The 17776-nt window shown below is 41.5% G+C and overlaps 2 protein-coding genes across 2 annotated transcripts in view; one reads left to right on the top strand and one right to left on the bottom strand.

The window, feature by feature from the left end:
* Window positions 1-10123: 10123 nt before the first annotated feature.
* pvalb5 (parvalbumin 5) lies at window positions 10124-17293 on the bottom strand. The gene is made up of 6 exons (XM_064986977.1): window positions 17195-17293; window positions 13926-14073; window positions 13370-13456; window positions 12381-12513; window positions 10741-10850; window positions 10124-10409 (listed from the first exon to the last, which is right to left on the bottom strand). The coding sequence occupies exons 3-6, from the start codon at window positions 13428-13430 to the stop codon at window positions 10387-10389; spliced, it is 327 nt and encodes a 108-aa protein (XP_064843049.1). The 5' UTR covers window positions 13431-13456; window positions 13926-14073; window positions 17195-17293; the 3' UTR covers window positions 10124-10386.
* lmtk2 (lemur tyrosine kinase 2) overlaps window positions 16306-17776 on the top strand; it is a 42247-nt gene continuing 40776 nt past the window's right edge. The window contains exon 1 of the mRNA XM_064986972.1: window positions 16306-16809. Coding sequence (XP_064843044.1) covers window positions 16707-16809 — 103 coding nt within the window. The 5' untranslated portion in view covers window positions 16306-16706. The remainder of the gene's footprint in view (window positions 16810-17776) is intronic.

Below are 17776 nucleotides of genomic sequence, written 5' to 3'. Positions count from 1 at the left end.
TTACTTTCACATGGTTTGGCTACTGGATAGAAAACAATGCACCATTCCACCATAATGTTTAACTGTTCATTACGCAGTTTTACAGCAAATAAATGTTAAAGTTTATAGCGAACATTATATTTTTTTCTGCAGGTGGCATCACTGTCCTATCTTTGACTGGAGGTGGGGGGCGGGGATAAACTATCACGACACCTATTTTTCTGTCTGGAAAATGAATTGATTGCGGCACGCTTATGTCGCAAAAGTGTTGCGTGTTGTATTACCGGATACATGACTTAGTTGGGTAGTTACTATGTTGCACCAATGGGGTCAGTGATACACTGATTGGCTGAACACAGTCTGTGTACATGTTTTGACTGTTAAATGAGAGGATATGGATTTAATTATCTTAGATAAGCTATAATAGGACAATTGTTAGTTATCTACTGTAAATGATTTACTGTAAGTAACTTTTAATTATATGTCAAATAAACAACCTACAAATACATTGCAAGATGTGCCACAAGTTTTCAAAATTTATGCAGATAAACGCAATCTGACATGACTGAAAATACCACCATCTCCTTAAGTATTTATAAGGGAACCCCACACACTGGTTACACTGTATTTAACATGTATTTAAAATGTCCCGCTAACTCAACATAATGACACAAGGCTATTCTTGGCCATTCTGTTGCAGTGTCAGTTTTCTCCAGCACTTTGTCCCGTTCACCAAAGAGGAAGTGCCATCCAGAGAGGGAGAACCCATGAGGGGGCAGCAGGCGGGCAGACCTGCAAGGCTCTATCAGAGTAATATGAAATATATCCTCTGCAAATCCCTTAGGAAGTATACCAGTGATGCCCAAGGACTTCCCCCACACTAGAAGCATGCCAGGACCTGGTCCAAATCCTACAGGACTCCCCTTTCCGATCTGGGCGTTATTAAAACAGGTGCACGTCTCTCTCTCTCCCCTCTTAACCCCTCACACTAGCAATGACCTCATAGATAAACACACAGGATACATTTGAAAACTCCTCAAATGTTCCCCAAAAGCCTGAGTTCCAGATCTGTTTGTGCTGTCTTGGTGTGATAGTGACATAGGAGTTCACAAGACAGCACATACATTATAAATCTGGAACTCAGCCTTATTTCTCACCACATTGGTTTCGAAAGCATCGAGGGGCAAAGCTGGAAAGACAATGTTTACACCAAAATAGTATTTATTACTGGGTTTTCACTATTCCTCGAAAGTGTAGATACGATTGTACAATTATCACAAGCCATTTTCAGATCATTATAACACATCTAAATACCATTAACAATACGCTATAAGGACATTGTGCTCCATGTTGAGAAATATAGTCCGCATAAATAAATAAAAATATGAATTTAGCTGAAAGTTAGTGATTCTGGTTCCTTGAAAAGCGGTGGATCTTTGTCAATGGACAATTATGCCTTTACAAGGGCAAGAAACTCTGTGAAATGTAGATAGAGTAAAATTATCATTAGTATTGTGCAGAATATGCTCAACCAAGAATATTGACCTTATAGTTCATGTTTGAATAATACGATGCAGTCAACAAATCAGAAAATCAGTGTCCACCTGCTGCAGTAGTACTGAAAAAAGGACAAAAACCTCTTGCTCTTATACATACAAGGCAGTGAATGTAGCAAATCTCCTCTAGTGTTGTTTTTCCTTGTTAACGTCATGTGGTCAGGAAAAACTCTGGGTCCCAGCTATATGTCTAATTTCTTTGTTACCAGTACACCAACATATCATCCCTGCAGTGTCCCTCAACCATGATGAGCTGGGTTAAAGTTCTCTTACTGTCAACTCCAATCTTGCCATCACTATCCTCGTCCTCAGCCACCAGGAAAACCTTGGTCACTTTGTCTGTGAGTACTCTGTCGCCGGCAGAGATGTTCTGCAGGAACAGCCAGAGAGAGAGAGGTGATGGAGGGAGGGATGTTGGTTTAGTGTAGCTTACAAAACTTTGTCTATTCAGACCAGTATTACTGTTCCAGCTGGCTGATTGTTACTTAGTGTAATGCATTTTGCACAGAGAATTTTCAACCAACATTTTCTTGGTGATACTTCCTCAATTCCAGACCATGAAGACAACGCATGTCTTTTAAACTTCTATGTCTAGTTGCAGGTGGTTCGTTTGAATTTAGAAAATGCTCCATTATTAAACAAAATATTTTTTTGCTCCATAAAGTAATCCAGCAATGTGTAAGATGCCACCTTTTTCAAATTCTCTCTCAGGTGCCGCATGTCATGAGCGCAACTCAAAAATTAAGTGTTGCGCTGAATGACACTCACCTGTCTTGATCAATGAGAAGATTTGAAATAAACAAGATGGCGGCACACACATTGTTGAATAACTTAATGGAGAAAAACGTGAAACGTTTTATTTAAAAACATATCCAAACATCTGGGATGCGTACAGAGTCATTCCCCACCCCCACTTCGCCCAATCAGATCATGTCTCCCTGATTCTACTCCCTGCATACAAAAACCTACTGAAGAGGGAGCCACCAACAGAGAGAATGGTGAGACAAAGGATGGACGGAGCAGACTCAATTCTCCAGGAGTGTTTTGAAAACACAAACTGGAATTACAATGTGACACACAACGCAAGCAGCAAGGACTACAGGCTATTACAGACTACAAAGGTAAAGCCAGCTGTGTGATTCCCACCAATGCCTCTCTCACCGATGAGCTCAACAAATTCTATGCTCGCTTTGAGGCCACCAACACTGAGCCATCCAAGAGGACCCCTGCTGCTCCGGACGACCAGGTGCTTATGCTCTCCGAGGCTGACATGAGGAAAACTCTCCAGAGAGGGAATACTCAAAAAGCTGCAGGACCAGACAGAATCCCCGGCCACGTCCTCAGAGCATGCTCTGACCAGCTGGCAGGCATCTTCACAGACATCTTCAACATGTTCCTATGCTGTAGTCACCACTTCCTTCAAGTCAACCACCATCATTCCAGTGCCCAAGAAAACCAAGGTGACATGGCTAAATGACTACCGTCCTATTGCACTCACCCCATCATGATGAAGTGCATCAAGAGGTTGGTCATGGCCCACATAAAGGCCAGCAGGCCAGGCCCACTGGACCCACTCCAATTTGCCTACTAATCCAACAGATCCACGGAAGATGCCATTGCTATCCATATGGCCCTCTCCCATCTGGACAAAAGGAACACCTACAGTATGTGAGAATGCTGTTCATTGACTACAATCCAGCATTCAACACAATTGTTCCCTCCAAGCTCATCACACAAACTCAGGGCCCTGGGTCAGGAAACCACCCTCAGCAACTGGATCCTGGTAGGTCTGTTATGGAAACTGCTCCGCTCTCGACTGCAATGCCCTTCAGCAGGTGTTGAAGACGGCCCAGTACATCACAGGTACTGTACTCCCACCCATACAGGACATCTACTCCAAGCGATGCCTGAGGAAGGCTCTCAACATCATCAAGGACCCCTCACGACATCATCAAGTACCCCTACTATTCTATTTTATTGTTTTAAAGTTTTATTGTTTTAAAGTTTTGTAAATATTTGTGTTACTGTTTCTTTAGCCATTTACTTTCTGCTATGTTTGCTGCAGTGTTGAGAGGTGAACCTGCAGGTCAGCATTTAATTCACTGTGGACTCCATGTATATCAGTTGTACGGTATGATGATGAATAAACCAACTTTAACGCCTCAAATGTGTACCAAATATACAAATGAGTTATTGGAAATTGGAAATAGTCTGGTGGCCATTTGATGAATTGTTCAGCAGTCTTATGGCTTGGGGCTAGAAGCTGTTAAGGAGCCTTTTGGTCCTAGACTTGGTGCTCCGGTACCACTTGCCGTGCGGTAGCAGAGAAAACTGTCTATGACGAGGGTGGCTGGGGTCTTTGACAATTTTTAGGGCCTTTCTCAGACACCGCCTAGTATAGAGGCCCTGGATGGCAGGAAGCTTGGCCCCAGGGATGTACCGGGCCGTACGCACTACCCTCTGTAGCACCTTATGGTCAGATGCAGAGCAGTTGTCATACCTGGCGGTGATGCAACTGGTCAGGATGCTCTCAATGGTGCAGCTGTAGAACTTTTTGAGGATCTGGGGTCCCATGCCAAATCTTTTCAGTCTCCTGAGGGAGCCCTCTTCATGACTGTCTTGGTGTGTTTGGATCATGATAGTTTGTTGGTGATGTGGACAAGGAATTTGAAACTCTCGACCGGCTCCACTACACTACAGCCCTGTTGATGTTAATGGGGGCCTTTTCGGCCTTCCTTTTCCTGTAGTCCACGATCAGCTCCTTTGTCTTGCTCACATTGAGGAAGAGGTTGTTGTCCTGGCACCACACTGCCAATTATCTGACCGCTCATCGTTCTCGGTGATCAGGCCTACCACTGTTGTGTCGTCAGCAAACTTAATGATGGTGTTGGAGTCGTGTTTGGCCCCGCAGTCGTGGGTGAACAGGGAGTACAGGAGGGGACTAAGTACACACCCCTGAGGGGCCCCAGTGTTGGGGATAAGCATGGCAGACGTGTTGTTGCCTACCCTTACCACCTGGGAGCACCCGTCAGGAAGTCCAGGATCCAGTTGCAGAGGGAGGTGTTTAGTCCCAGGGTCCTTAGTGATGAGCTTCATGGGCACTATGGTGTTATCTGTCTATGCTGGTGATATATTGAGCATCTTTTCTGGCTCTATTATGCACTGTAGAAAGTATACTATACAACGAGTACTTTGTGAAACACACAAGTGAAACACAATCTGACATAGTAGGTTTGAAGTGAAGAAAAATTGGACCTGCTGATTTTTGTTGACAAACTGGTATAATTCGTACCTGAGCATGTAGCCAGAGCTGCGGTCACATCAGCTGCAGTGAGAAGTGCGGCCATTGTCTGGGACATTATAATGTTCTTACATTTAACTGTTAACACTGTCAACACTATAGGGGTCACATTTAGAGGTTGTTTTCAAGAGTGAATAACCCACGAGGTTACATTAAGGTTAAAATTAAGATGAATAGAAAGGCAAGATATATATTTTTAACGTTTTTAAATGAGTTTTATTATATTTTATATGCCACTGTGGGAAGAAATAGATGCCAACTCTGTAAATCGATCCAAACGTGTGCGTCATGCGCACAACTCCGACTTGGCGCAAAACATGCAGTGCTAGTTAAACAGGCTTCACAGTCGGTTCGGCCACAGATTTGGTTTGACTAATTACCAATTTCTCAATCTTTTCAGAGTCTAGAACCATTTATAATATAATCTTTTTTTCCCTCACTTTGACAAATTAGTGACATGTGGGGAAATAACGTTTTTAAAGTTACATTACATTGTAGCCCTTTATATTCACACCTATATGGATTGAAAATTGCAAATTAGGGCACTGATAATCTCCTAAATTGGAAAGCAGTGGCTGTACAACATGCTATACAGGACGTCAAAGCTCTGACTCTGCGCTTCACAGCGCTGTATGTTTTTATTTTACTTTGACTGACAGCTGTTCTGAACTTGTGTTGGAACTTGAGCACCTCATACGACAGTTGCAGCCTGGCCCGATAATTGGGAAACTTTTGCAAATGTTTTGTTGTCTGAGTGAGGAAAATGCTGTAAATTATGAAGACTCTATGTATTTTTGAAAGATGAGACGTTGAAGAGTATAATAAATACCACTTTGATGTCATATAAGCAAGCCAAACACCCATGAGTCCAAATGTGCACTTCACATTTTCATATCCTAAAACCCATGTCACATACAGTGTCAATGTTTCTGATCACTATGTTTGATGCACAGTTAGAATATGAGATTTCGTCTTACCCTGCGTTGTTCTGAACATAATGAGCCTATGTTTGTCTTTTGTGAAGAAAATTAGCCGCGGAACATGCACCAGATAGCACTAATGACTCCTTTCAAAGCGCACCAAAATTATTATATTTTTCCCTGAATTGCATTGTGAAAGCCTAAAACTGTAATATCGTGTTGGCAACAGAACGTGCTTTTAAATCATGCCCGGCTGACCCAGATTGCAATTTATAATGGACTGTTTTTGGATTTCGTAAACAACAACAGTAATTGTGTGATGGCAGAGATGCAGGGTTGTGTTCCTCACAAAATAACTATGTGTACTTGTTCTAGGAGAGCAAAAAAAAATCACCTTATAGTTGAAGACTCTTCTTTGAGTAAAATTACTTAGGAACTGTGCACAATTTGGAGAGGTGTGTGTCCACCTGGAGACACCAGGTTGTCCTCTCACTCAAACCTTGTAATTTATTTGTCTTATTTTGCACCTAACCCGCATTTTCCAGGAATGTTCGTGTCATGTTACTGAATGTATCCATAGTATTTTCTGATTTCGTTATCAACAATTGCCGCGAGAAGTACAGTACATGTAAAATGCACATAAAATCAACAACGTAATGTTTGGATTCAGTCTTGTGTCAGTCAGGTGAACCGTTGTGTCTAATAATTTCCCCATAATTTTCAAACTGTTCCCTTTCAATTGCTACCATTGTTATGCATATAGTTTTCATATTTCTTCTGCAATAAACATTTCAATTTATCCCTATTCATATACGCCAATTTCCACGAGTGTAAAATGTTAAATAGACCATTTTAAATAATTATAGGCATACTGTTTATGTGGTAAATATAGGCTACTATTTTTTGGGTTTGCTTGTAATACGAGCGTGTGATATGAGTCAGTAAATGGAATTACATTCACGACATCTGTAACAGAATCACCCTCTATTTCACGCCTATCAGAGGCAGGTAGACAACGACCCCCATCTCAGGAAACCCAACTTTTCGAGGCATAGCTTTTGGTGATTGTCTCTTTTGAGTAACATCTGGCATTTGTAAAAAATAAAACTATTAGTTATTCCATTACTCTTTATTTTTCTCTATTTGAAAGGAGGTGCTTTACAAGCCTCGTTTTGTTTTTTTACCTCTCCATACACGCTGCACGTGTACTTCTCTTTTGTCTTCTAATTATCATCATCTTATTGTTTTGCAAATAAATAAAATAAAGAGGAGAACAAATCAGTGACTAATGATTATAGCGGATGGTAAGAAGCTCAAAGTGTTATCCACCTTCACAATTGCTGTCCATAAATGATCAAGTTTGCCTCTGCTGAAAATTGTCCCTAAAATGTTTTTAACCCATTTTTACTGAGAGGTCCAGTGCTCCATGTTCACTATTCTGATGTATTCCAATTCAATGCCCCCATCTGAGATCCCTTTGCGCACATCCTACTCACCTTTACGCTGCGTGAAGGCAAGAGAAAAACAGTGGATAACTCGAGTTGGCTGACCCGAACCCCTTTCCTTCTGTTTTGTATTACCGTGACCCGGTGCGGTGACCCACACCATTTATAGGAGTTTGAATCCCCGTTACTATATCAGCATCGGTTTTGCAAAAAAATAAATATATTTTTAACATAACAAATTGGTTGTTCAGGGGCTCTGAGTTAGGGCCACGTGTGTGAGTGCCTAAAGACGTGGCAAGGTCATAGCCGCCTTGAAACCAAAGCAGGCTGGGGAGTGACTTCATTGACCAACCATTCACGCATCTGGGCAGATACAAGAAAATCTGTTGTTTGGGGATATCAATTCTCAGTCGCAGGTCAACCCTATTGATACAATGTAAAACATTTTAAGCTCATAAAGTTACAAAATATTTGGTTTCTGTTTCCAGGGTAGAATGTCAATATCATGATAGCCTATTAAGATATGTTGCTAAGGGTAGACCCATGGTGGAAAGGAACACTTCAGCTCTTCATGACTTCATGCTTTTTCGTGATTGATCTAATTGATTTATTAATTGACACAAACACAGCTAGGCATATTATGCACGAAACATTTTGATATAGTCACTGTAATACGCATTCGGACCCTTCTGCGACTCCCCTGCATAGAGGACCATTAACAATTCCATGCGGGTTAACTCCACAGATTCAGTAAATACGTTTTTAAAATTAAGCCTCTTACCACCTGATCCTTCTTTATAGGCAATGAGTTTAAATAATGCCGGCAACCTTTACGCCCATGTGTGTGAACTAGGCCTGGCTACAAAGGTTGAATGCTATGCTCCTACACCAGCTATATAGACACTCCGAACAGTTTATTAGCTCTCAAACAACTTCACCTTGACATCGTGTTTATACCTGGATGGCATGGTAGAAAGAACGCCTTCCTTTCTCAATGCGACACTGCACTAACGGGAATAGCATGTCACCTGTGTGGTGTTGGATATAGAGTATCCGTCAGTCAGTTGGGAGATGAAGACAGATGGAGAGGGTATGAATGGAATTCGACGTGATTGTCCTCCATCACCTTTTACTGCTTTTAATGCCTGAGAAAGAAAAGCGATCGATCAATACAACTATTTACGAAACTTGGATGCCATGCAGAGCCATCCCAAAGCACACAGACATCAGTTAAACGGATAGTTTTGATTTACATTTGGTTAAGTTGTCAACTAACTAACTATCTGTCCTTTGGTCTGATGAGTCCAAATTCGAGATTTTTGGTTCCAACCGCCATGTCTTTGTGAGACACAGAGAATGTGAACGGATTATCTCCGCATGTGTGGTTCCCACCGTGAAACAGGGAGGAGGAGGTGTGATGGTGTTGGGGTGCTTTGCTGGTGACACTGATGGTGATTTATTTCTAATTGAAGGCATACTTAACCAGCAGGCTACCACAGCATTCTGCAGTGATACGCCATCCCATCTGGTTTGTGCTTAGTGGGACTATCATTTGTTTTTCAACAGGACAATGACCCAACACACCTACAGGCTGTGTAAGGGCTATTTGACCTATAAAGAGAGTGATGGAGTACTGCATACGATGACCTGACCTCTACAATCACCCAACCTCAACCCAATTGAGATGGTTTGGGATGAGTTGGACCGCAGAGTGAAGGAAAAGCAGCCAACAAGTGACCAGCATATGTGGGAACTCCTTCAGGACTGTTGGAAAATAATTCCAGGTGAAGCTGGTTGGGAGAATGCCAAGAATGTGCAAAGCATAGATCAAGACAAAGGGTGGCTACTTTGAATAATCTAAAATCTAATATATTTTGATTTGTTTAACACTTTTTTGGTTACTACATGATTCCATATGTGTTATTTCATAGTTTTGATGTCTTCACTATTATTCTACAATGTAGAAAATAGTAAAAATAAAGAAAAAACCTTGAATGAGTAGGTGTGTCCAAACTTTTGACTGTTACTGTATATCTCTCTATCATGTGTGGGAATACTTTGGAACAGATTTCGAGCCGCGGGATGCCAGTTGGGGAACACTGCTATAGGCTCCAGCCTACTCAAAATGACTATATGTAGACTATAAGTGTAGACTAAAGGCTATAGCCTACCCAAACATTACGCATAATTGTATGCATATATCAAAATGAATGCTGTCGGCTTTTTCGTTTACAATAGATAATACAATGTTGTATTTTATTCACATGATTCTTCATGGGCAAAGGCAGATGTTAACACATCTATCGAAATAGGCATGTTTCGATCTGACAAGTATTCATTTAAATGATCTCCAGCAGAAGGCGGTGTTCGTCCTGATATGGACACGCCATAACGGGAACACAACATTGCATGAGTTTCTCAAATGTTTTTATCATTTTTCCGACATATTTTGTTTTGCCTACATCTAACCATATTTAACCTGTCTGGCCTCATTGCAGACTGACGTATCGCTGTCAATACAGTATAAGTCGATTAAGATGTATTTAATTGATGCTTACAATAGGCTACTCATCTCATTGTCTTGATGAATGATCTCTCTTGTCGCCATCTACTCAAGAGGTTACCGTCACTTTGTGATGGACTGTAGTTGGCATCGTCCGGGCTCCGAGTCTTGTCCATGGTTGCGTGCTGTAGGCACGCAGCCTCTCGCTTGCTTTACACTGCATCGGAAATGCAGCCTGCACAGGCCGTGGGCACTTTGCTTATATCATCACATTTAGAGCTGCGTTGTCTCTTGTAGGCCCATGCAGAACACACAATTAAAATGCACTGGGGTAATCAGGCTAATAGCTTAGACCCAAATACGCACTGAAACGCTAACATAACATTGGGAACTGTAGTAAGACACACGGACATCATATCTACGTTTTACATCCTTTATTAAACCATTCCAGTTAACCAATGGATAGACTGACACTGACTTATACACCTAATATCCACAGCTACGAATTTATGTGCCAAGATGCACCATCAACCGGGGAGAGGACCAGCAAGCATGTAAATAGAGTCGCTGAGGTGGTTATTTCCCTCCAGACTTGCTGAATCTGGGCGTTTTGGGTTCCAGACGTTGTAAAAAGTACCAAAAGAAAGAAAAAAAGAGACGGCCCTGATGAGGAGTGAAAGCTTCATTTCAGCAAAGCGCAGAACTCTGCAAGAGAACAGAGAAACAGAGCGATGACAAAGAGATATAGTGATCACCTGACGTGTGACCTCACAGCCATATCACAGTGAATATTACATACGTTGAAAAAGCTTGCATTTATTTACAGTTTCTTCCACTATGCCTTTGCAGCATTCCTTCCTTCCTTCCTTCAGATGCAATATCCCCTATCATCTGGAATAATATCAAATATAATGATATAAAACGGATGAAGATGAAACTATTATCAAGATGATATTTTGTGTCAGCATTGGACAGTCCCCTGTTGCTCTCCTGTCAGTTGTGTGTTGTGCTTATGTGAGTGTACTGTAACCTGTACCTTCCATCCCTATCTTTCCATCCCCGTCTCTGTCTCCTGCCGCTAGGAGAGTTCTGGTCTCAGCATCAGTCAGCTCCCTGGCCCCTGAGGAGAAGTTCTGCAGGAATAATCTGGGGATCGACAAACAAAGAGAGGAGAGAGGAGTGAAGAACTACATGCACATCTCATGTGTCAATGCTGCTTCATTGGATTGATATGTATTGTATAGATCAAAGATCTTACTGAGTTACAGTTCATATTAGGAAATCAGTCAACTGAAATTAATTCATTAAGCCCTAAACTATGTATTTCACATGACTGGGGCTTAAAAATAAAGGTAGGGTCGTGGATCAGAAAACCAGTCAGTATCTGGTGGGACCACCATTTGCCTCATGCAGCATGACGCATCTCTTTCACATAGAGTTGATCAGGTTGTTGATTGTAGCTTGTGAAATATTGTCCCACTCCTCTTCAATGGCTGTGTGAAGTTGCTGGATATTGGTGAGAACTGGAACACAATCAGTCGATCCAGAGCATCCCAACATGCTCAATGGGTGACATATCTGGTGAGTATGTAGGCTATTGAAGAACTGGGACATTTTCAGCTTCCAGGAATTTTCAACAGATCCTTGCGACATGGGGCCATGCATTATCATGCTGAAATATGACGTGATGGAGGCGGATGAATGGCATGACAATGGGCCTCAGGATCTCGTCAAGGTCTCTCTGTGCATTCAAATTGCCATCAATAAAATGCAATTGTGTTCGTTGTCCATAGCTTATGCCTGCCCATACCATAAACCCACCGCCACCATAGAACACTTTGTTCACAATGTTATCATCAGAAAACCGCTTGCCAACATGACGCCATATAAAGCTTTCTACCATTTGCCTGGTACAGTTGAAACTGGGATTCATCCATGAAGAGCACACTTCTCCAGCGTGCCAGTAGCCATCGAAGATGAGCATTTGCCCATTGAAGTCGGTTTTGACGACAAACTGCAGTCAGGTCAAGACCCTGGTGAGGACGACAAGCAGGCAAATAAGCCTCCCTGAGAAGGTTTCTGACAGGTTTTGTAGAAATTCTTCAGTTGTGCAAACCCACAGTTTCATCAGCTGTCCAGGTGGCTGTTCTCAGACAATCCTGCAGGTGAAGAAGCTGGATGTGGAGGTCCTGGGCTGGCGTGGTTACACGTAGTCTGCTGTTGTGAGGCCGGTTGGATGTACTGCCAAATGTTCTAAAACGACGTTGGAGGTGGCTTATGGTAGATAAAGGAACATTACATTATCTGGCAACAGCTCTGGTGGACATTCCTGCAGTCACCAGGCCAATTGCACACTCCCTCAAAACTTGAGACATCTGTGGCATTGGGTTGTGTGACAAAACTGCACATTTTAGAGTGGCCTTTTATTGTTTAATCAGCTTATTGATATGCCACACCTGTCAGGTGGATGGATTATCTTGGCAAATAATAAATACTCACTAACAGGTATGTAAAGAAATTTGTGCACAAAATCTGAGCTAAATAAGCTTTTTGTGCGACTGGAACATTTCTGGGACCAACCCCTTCATGTGCACCTCCCTCCCTCCCTCCACACACACACACCCTCCCTCCCTACCTCCCTCCACACACAGTCACCCTCCCCAACTCATATCATACTTCAGCTCCTCTTCCTCTATGTATCCACTCTGGTCTTGGTCCAGGACTCTGAACACCCGTTGGCCCTCTGCCTCTGCCTTGCCGGTCAGTCCCACTTGTGCAAAAAACAACTTGAAGTTGAATGTGCCTGGAGCTAATGGAGAGATGGGGAAAGCGATCAAGAGAAATGAGGAGAGATGTCGAGAGGAAGTGAAAGAGTGTGAGGAAAGAGAGATCCGGCAGCATGACAAGAAGAGAGAATGGAGAGGGGGATGAATAGAGAGATGTAACATTCTCTCATGCGCTCAAATTACTTTCATTTGACTACTACAGACATTCACGATCACAAACACAAACCCTCTAGCATTTTAATGCCACTGAGCTCTGACAATAATACGGTAGTTAAGGACATTATTATACAATCTAAACACACAGATTCACAGAACACCTGTGAATGGAACCCGTTTCTAATGTGAATGTGAACGTGTGTCATTATGCTACAGATCAAATGTTTAAATCAATACATTTTTATTCACAGTTTATGCAATTACAGAGAATCACTCAGGTCATTATGAAAACCAAATGACTCAAAGAACAGAGAAAGAGAATGATGGATCAAGTCTGTTTTGAATAATATATTATACACCACAAACAGTTATGCTGATGATATACTGGAACGTGAGTATACAAGCATTTCCATGTGGGTGTATTCTGGATGGTGTGCTTTAGTTTGCCCTCTGAAGCAGATGTAATGTGTAGCTAAATAATTAAATGCTGGTGGGCTGCAAATGAAGCCTGCTTGACTGGCTTGATTTAGTCTTCTCTTTAATGCTCAGCATAAACACTGGTATCTGGGTTATAACTGCTCTGCTGCTCCCCAGCCCCCTGGCTGCCTGGTTACCTGGATCCACCCTCCAACCTTCCCCCAATATAGGACCGCCCTTGGGAGTGGGACTCTTGGGTGTGTGTGTGTGTGTGTGTGTAATGGCGTGTTCACGTGTTTGACTCACCTTGACAAGCCTTGACGGCAGCCCTGATGTCCTCCTCTCTCAGCAACCCTGTAAACGCCATGGTTCTCTGTGCCTGAGGGACACGTGCTTACAAGAGGGAAACACATCACAATAAATGAAAGTGACACAGTGTGTTTTCCTGCCACAAACAGTCAGGGTGTGTTTCCCTCATCAGCCAATCCTCCTTTAGCTTCGAGGTACTATATAGCTACTGTTGCTATGGAATTTATTCAATGACAATTGCTTGACTTTTCAATCTGTGGCACTATGAATAAAACACTAAATACATTTTGCAAAACAATTACAAATTTGTCCATAGTCTTGACGATGTAACTTTAAGGACCATTTTTTGTCTCCTGGCGAGACCGTGAGAGGTCTGCGTGTGCACATGTCCTATTTTTTGTTGCATTAGACCAAATTACATTGGATCACCTTTAAAAACCCTGAGATGCACAAAAACACTCATGAATACACAGAAAGATACATTAATCCCCACAGAACTGCAAAAAAAAAGAATCAAAGCATAATATATCTCTAATGCCTGGCTGGTACTAACCGTTATCTGGGTGAGGTGGTGTCCGCTCTGTAAGCCAGTGATGTGCAGATCTCTGCCTCTCTTGATTTTTGCCTATTACCCAACAGCACTCTCCTCCTGCAGCTTTGTGATCCAGAAAGCAAACATGACGTTTCTCTGTCCTCAAACCCTAGGAGATAACATCGCAATTGGAACTCCTCCTCCCCCTTCATTAGCTAATCAGAGCAGAACATTTTTCACAACTGTTGTCAACTAAATTGCAGGGGGTAGAGCTTACAACCCAGCCTGTCAATTGGCTTGATAGGAATAAACAATGCCAAACTATCCCATGGTCCATTATTGCATAATGGGGGGCTTCCATGTAGAAATATTAAGGGTTGACTATGATCCACAATGATGAGCAAAGATGCTAGGTTATATTTGTCTCTTTGGGGAGATAAAAGTCCCAGTCAGAATTTTATATTTTCTACAGATGCGAATGGAAAGAACCTGGGTGCCTCTGCAGAGTACAGTCCACTTCAGAGTCAACATCTACTCCATGTTATGCATTTTGTATGGATTATTAATAACCACAAATGATACATCTGAGTGAGTGTAAAGTAACAAACATAACATGGAATGAAAACACAGCAGGACAATTAGGGTCTTCAAAGACTTACTTAATGTGTTCCGTCCATAAACCAACAAGTACACTGAATACTGTCAACACAGGATGTGTCATTAATAACAGATTTTAAAACTCCCATCACACCTTTTTACTATAGGCTATAGAAGCAGAGTTTTTAAGGTTCAGTCAAAAGTAATCAATGTTATCCCTTTGCTTGGATATGAAGGATGTGTCCAACTCCTTACCTGGCTCCCCCTGCCATATTCGACATAGATGCAAAACAAATTGATGTGAAAACATAATGCAGGCCAATAGGTCTACTTAGCTATATTGTGGCTTATGTGCCATCTTATCTCATGTCAACTGGTTTCAGTTCAAATTGTTGCTATTGACCCCTTTATTATTTCTTTCTTTGTTGCAGTTTTTTTTGTACTGGTTCTATGCACACCCATTTGACTCCACCCACAAGCTCACACATACTACACTGACACTCCAGCACACACATACTAGACTGACACTCCAGCACACACATACTACATAAACTCACACATACTACACTGACACTCCAGCACACACATACTACGTAAACTCACACATACTACACTGACACTCCAACACACACATACTACACTGACACTCCAACACACACATACTACATAAACTCACACATACTACACTGACACTCCAACACACACATACTACATAAACTCACACATACTACACTGACACTCCAGCACACACATACTACGTAAACTCACACATACTACACTGACACTCCAACACACACATACTACATAAACTCACACATACTACACTGACACTCCAACACACACATACTACATAAACTCACACATACTACACTGACACTCCAGCACACACATACTACGTAAACTCACACATACTACACTGACACTCCAACACACACATACTACATAAACTCACACATACTACACTGACACTCCAACACACACATACTACATAAACTCACACATACTACACTGACACTCCAGCACACACATACTACGTAAACTCACACATACTACACTGACACTCCAGCACACACACACTACATAAACTCACACATACTACACTGACACTCCAACACACACACACACACTACATAAACTCACACACATGCATAATGATGACACTCACACACACACTGCTGCTACGCTGTTATTTATCCTGATTGCCTAGTCACTTTTATCACTAGCTACCTGCCAGTACATACTGTGTTACCTCAATTACCTAAACTACCTCGTACCCCTGCACATCGACTCGGTACAGGTACTCCTTGTATATACCCTCGTTATTGTTTTTGTGTTCCTATCTACTTTTTTATTTAGCAAATACTGGTCTTACTTTTTAAATCTGCATTGTCGGGTATAGGCTCGTAAGTAATCATTTCACTCTAACGTCTACACCTGTTGTATTCGTGGCATGTGACCAATAAAATTTGATATGATAGGCATAACTTTCCAAGACCTTTGCACCCCATTAAGAAATAACAATTATAGGGGAAACACTGGATGTATAGCCTACAAGTCCATTAAATCAGGCAGGTAGAGTAGTTCATCTTTCATAAAGCACCGGAACATTGCTTGCATACCTCACATGTCAAGTGACTGGTCTAAAAACGTATCTCTCTTTACGTTTGACAAAAAGTAATGGATGTGGACAGGGAATTCGAAGAATGATAGTGATTGGTCATATCGGTACATTAATACAGATTAATGGGTTGTGATTCGCTATTGTATATGTCTCAATATGCACGCCCCCATGCTATGACGTTGTAGGAACATGGCGCCTCTGAGGAGAGGTGGTGCCTGACAGTTTGGACTATTGATAAAATATTACGTGTGAATAAACGTAGAGCACTGCCGGCAAAGCGTATTTATCTAAATATTATTGTTCTAGAAAGGTAATAGACATTTTCTATTTTTCATGGATAATGAAACGGCATTGTTTGAGGCATTGATAGCTCATGTTAGCTTGTCGTTGCTATTGACGCTAGCCAACGCGTTTAGTCATAATACAATGTTTGCGGTGCGGGCATTTTCATTTAGCCTGTAGATATAGCTATATATTTAACTTATTATCAATGAAATTTACATTTTATTTCGTTTATTAGTATTTAGTTATAATTTGACGATTTTGGATTCTCATTAGCTAGTTAGCTAGCTGAGCTAAAAAGGATGGGGAACCGTCATGGATTTGTGTTGTTGCTGGCGACTGGAATTTTTCTGTCGGCGTTATTTCTGGCCGAAGGTGCTCCGCTTCCGTATTCTGACACAACAGGTAAGATGACTCTAAATATATGTTGTTTACCATGTCACTGAATGAACTGTTACCACCAGTTATTTCCAATTAGTTTCAGGCCAATGCCATCATGCTAGTTAGTTACTTAGTAAGAGGAATAGTGTAACAAGCCAGTTAACTAGTAATCCATATCGCGCTAGCGCCAGGAAGATGGGCAGCTATTTAGATAACTAGCCAGTTAGCTTGCCAATGCTAACTAACGTTCAAGATAGCCAGACAGCAACCGCTGAGGGAAACGAAGGGGGTATTTTATTGCTTGTTATAGATTTGAGACGCGTTGAGCTAACGGTAGTATGTCAATGCAATGTAGATAAGCTATTTTACTGACTTGCTCGATTTTAAGGGTAGTAAACTCAGTACTCACCTTACACCTGGCCAGTCCATTTACAACAGTTTCATCCAGTGCAGTTGTGCTTAGCTGTAGTAGTAGTAGTAGTAGTAGTTCATAACACAATTTGCCTTCAGTTCGCTCCTTGCTTTGATAGTTTGACAACTCTAACACTGGTTCTGATGAAGTTATTCACCTAATGGCAATGCGTGTTGACAACCATAACATCTGAAGTATAACTGGAGCATCATTTAAAGTTATGTCTGATGAACCAAACTAGCCTTATCAAAGAAATACAGTGCATTCAGAAAGTATTCAGACCCCTTGACTTATTCCATATTTTGTTACATTACAGCTGTATTCTAAAATGTATTACATGTTTTTCCACAACAATCGACACACAATACCCCATAATGACAAAGCAAAAACCGGTTTTTAGAAATGGTTGCAAATTTATAAAACATTCAAAACGAATACCTTATTTACATAAGTATTCAGAGCTTTTGCTATGAGAGTCAAAATTTAACTCCGATGCATCCTTTTCCCATTGATCATCTATGAGATGTTTCTACAACTTGATTGGAGTCCACCTGTGGTAAATTCAATTGATTGGACATG

The sequence above is a fragment of the Oncorhynchus masou genome, chromosome 14, assembly GCF_036934945.1.
Source record: "Oncorhynchus masou masou isolate Uvic2021 chromosome 14, UVic_Omas_1.1, whole genome shotgun sequence".
In the NCBI taxonomy this organism is placed as follows: Eukaryota; Metazoa; Chordata; class Actinopteri; order Salmoniformes; family Salmonidae; genus Oncorhynchus; species Oncorhynchus masou.
This window is presented reverse-complemented; position numbering and strand designations above follow the sequence as displayed.

Excerpts from the sequence above, each read along its gene's own strand:
- pvalb5 (XM_064986977.1), bottom strand. The coding sequence starts at position 13,430 with ATGGCGTTTACAGGGTTGCTGAGAGAGGAGGACATCAGGGCTGCCGTC. Across the intron at positions 12,514-13,369 it reads TGCCGTCAAGGCTTGTCAAG|CTCCAGGCACATTCAACTTC; the intron begins GTGAGTCAAACA and ends TCTCTCCATTAG. Across the intron at positions 10,410-10,740 it reads TGGAAAGATAGGGATGGAAG|AGTTCTGCGCTTTGCTGAAA; the intron begins GTACAGGTTACA and ends GTTCTCTTGCAG.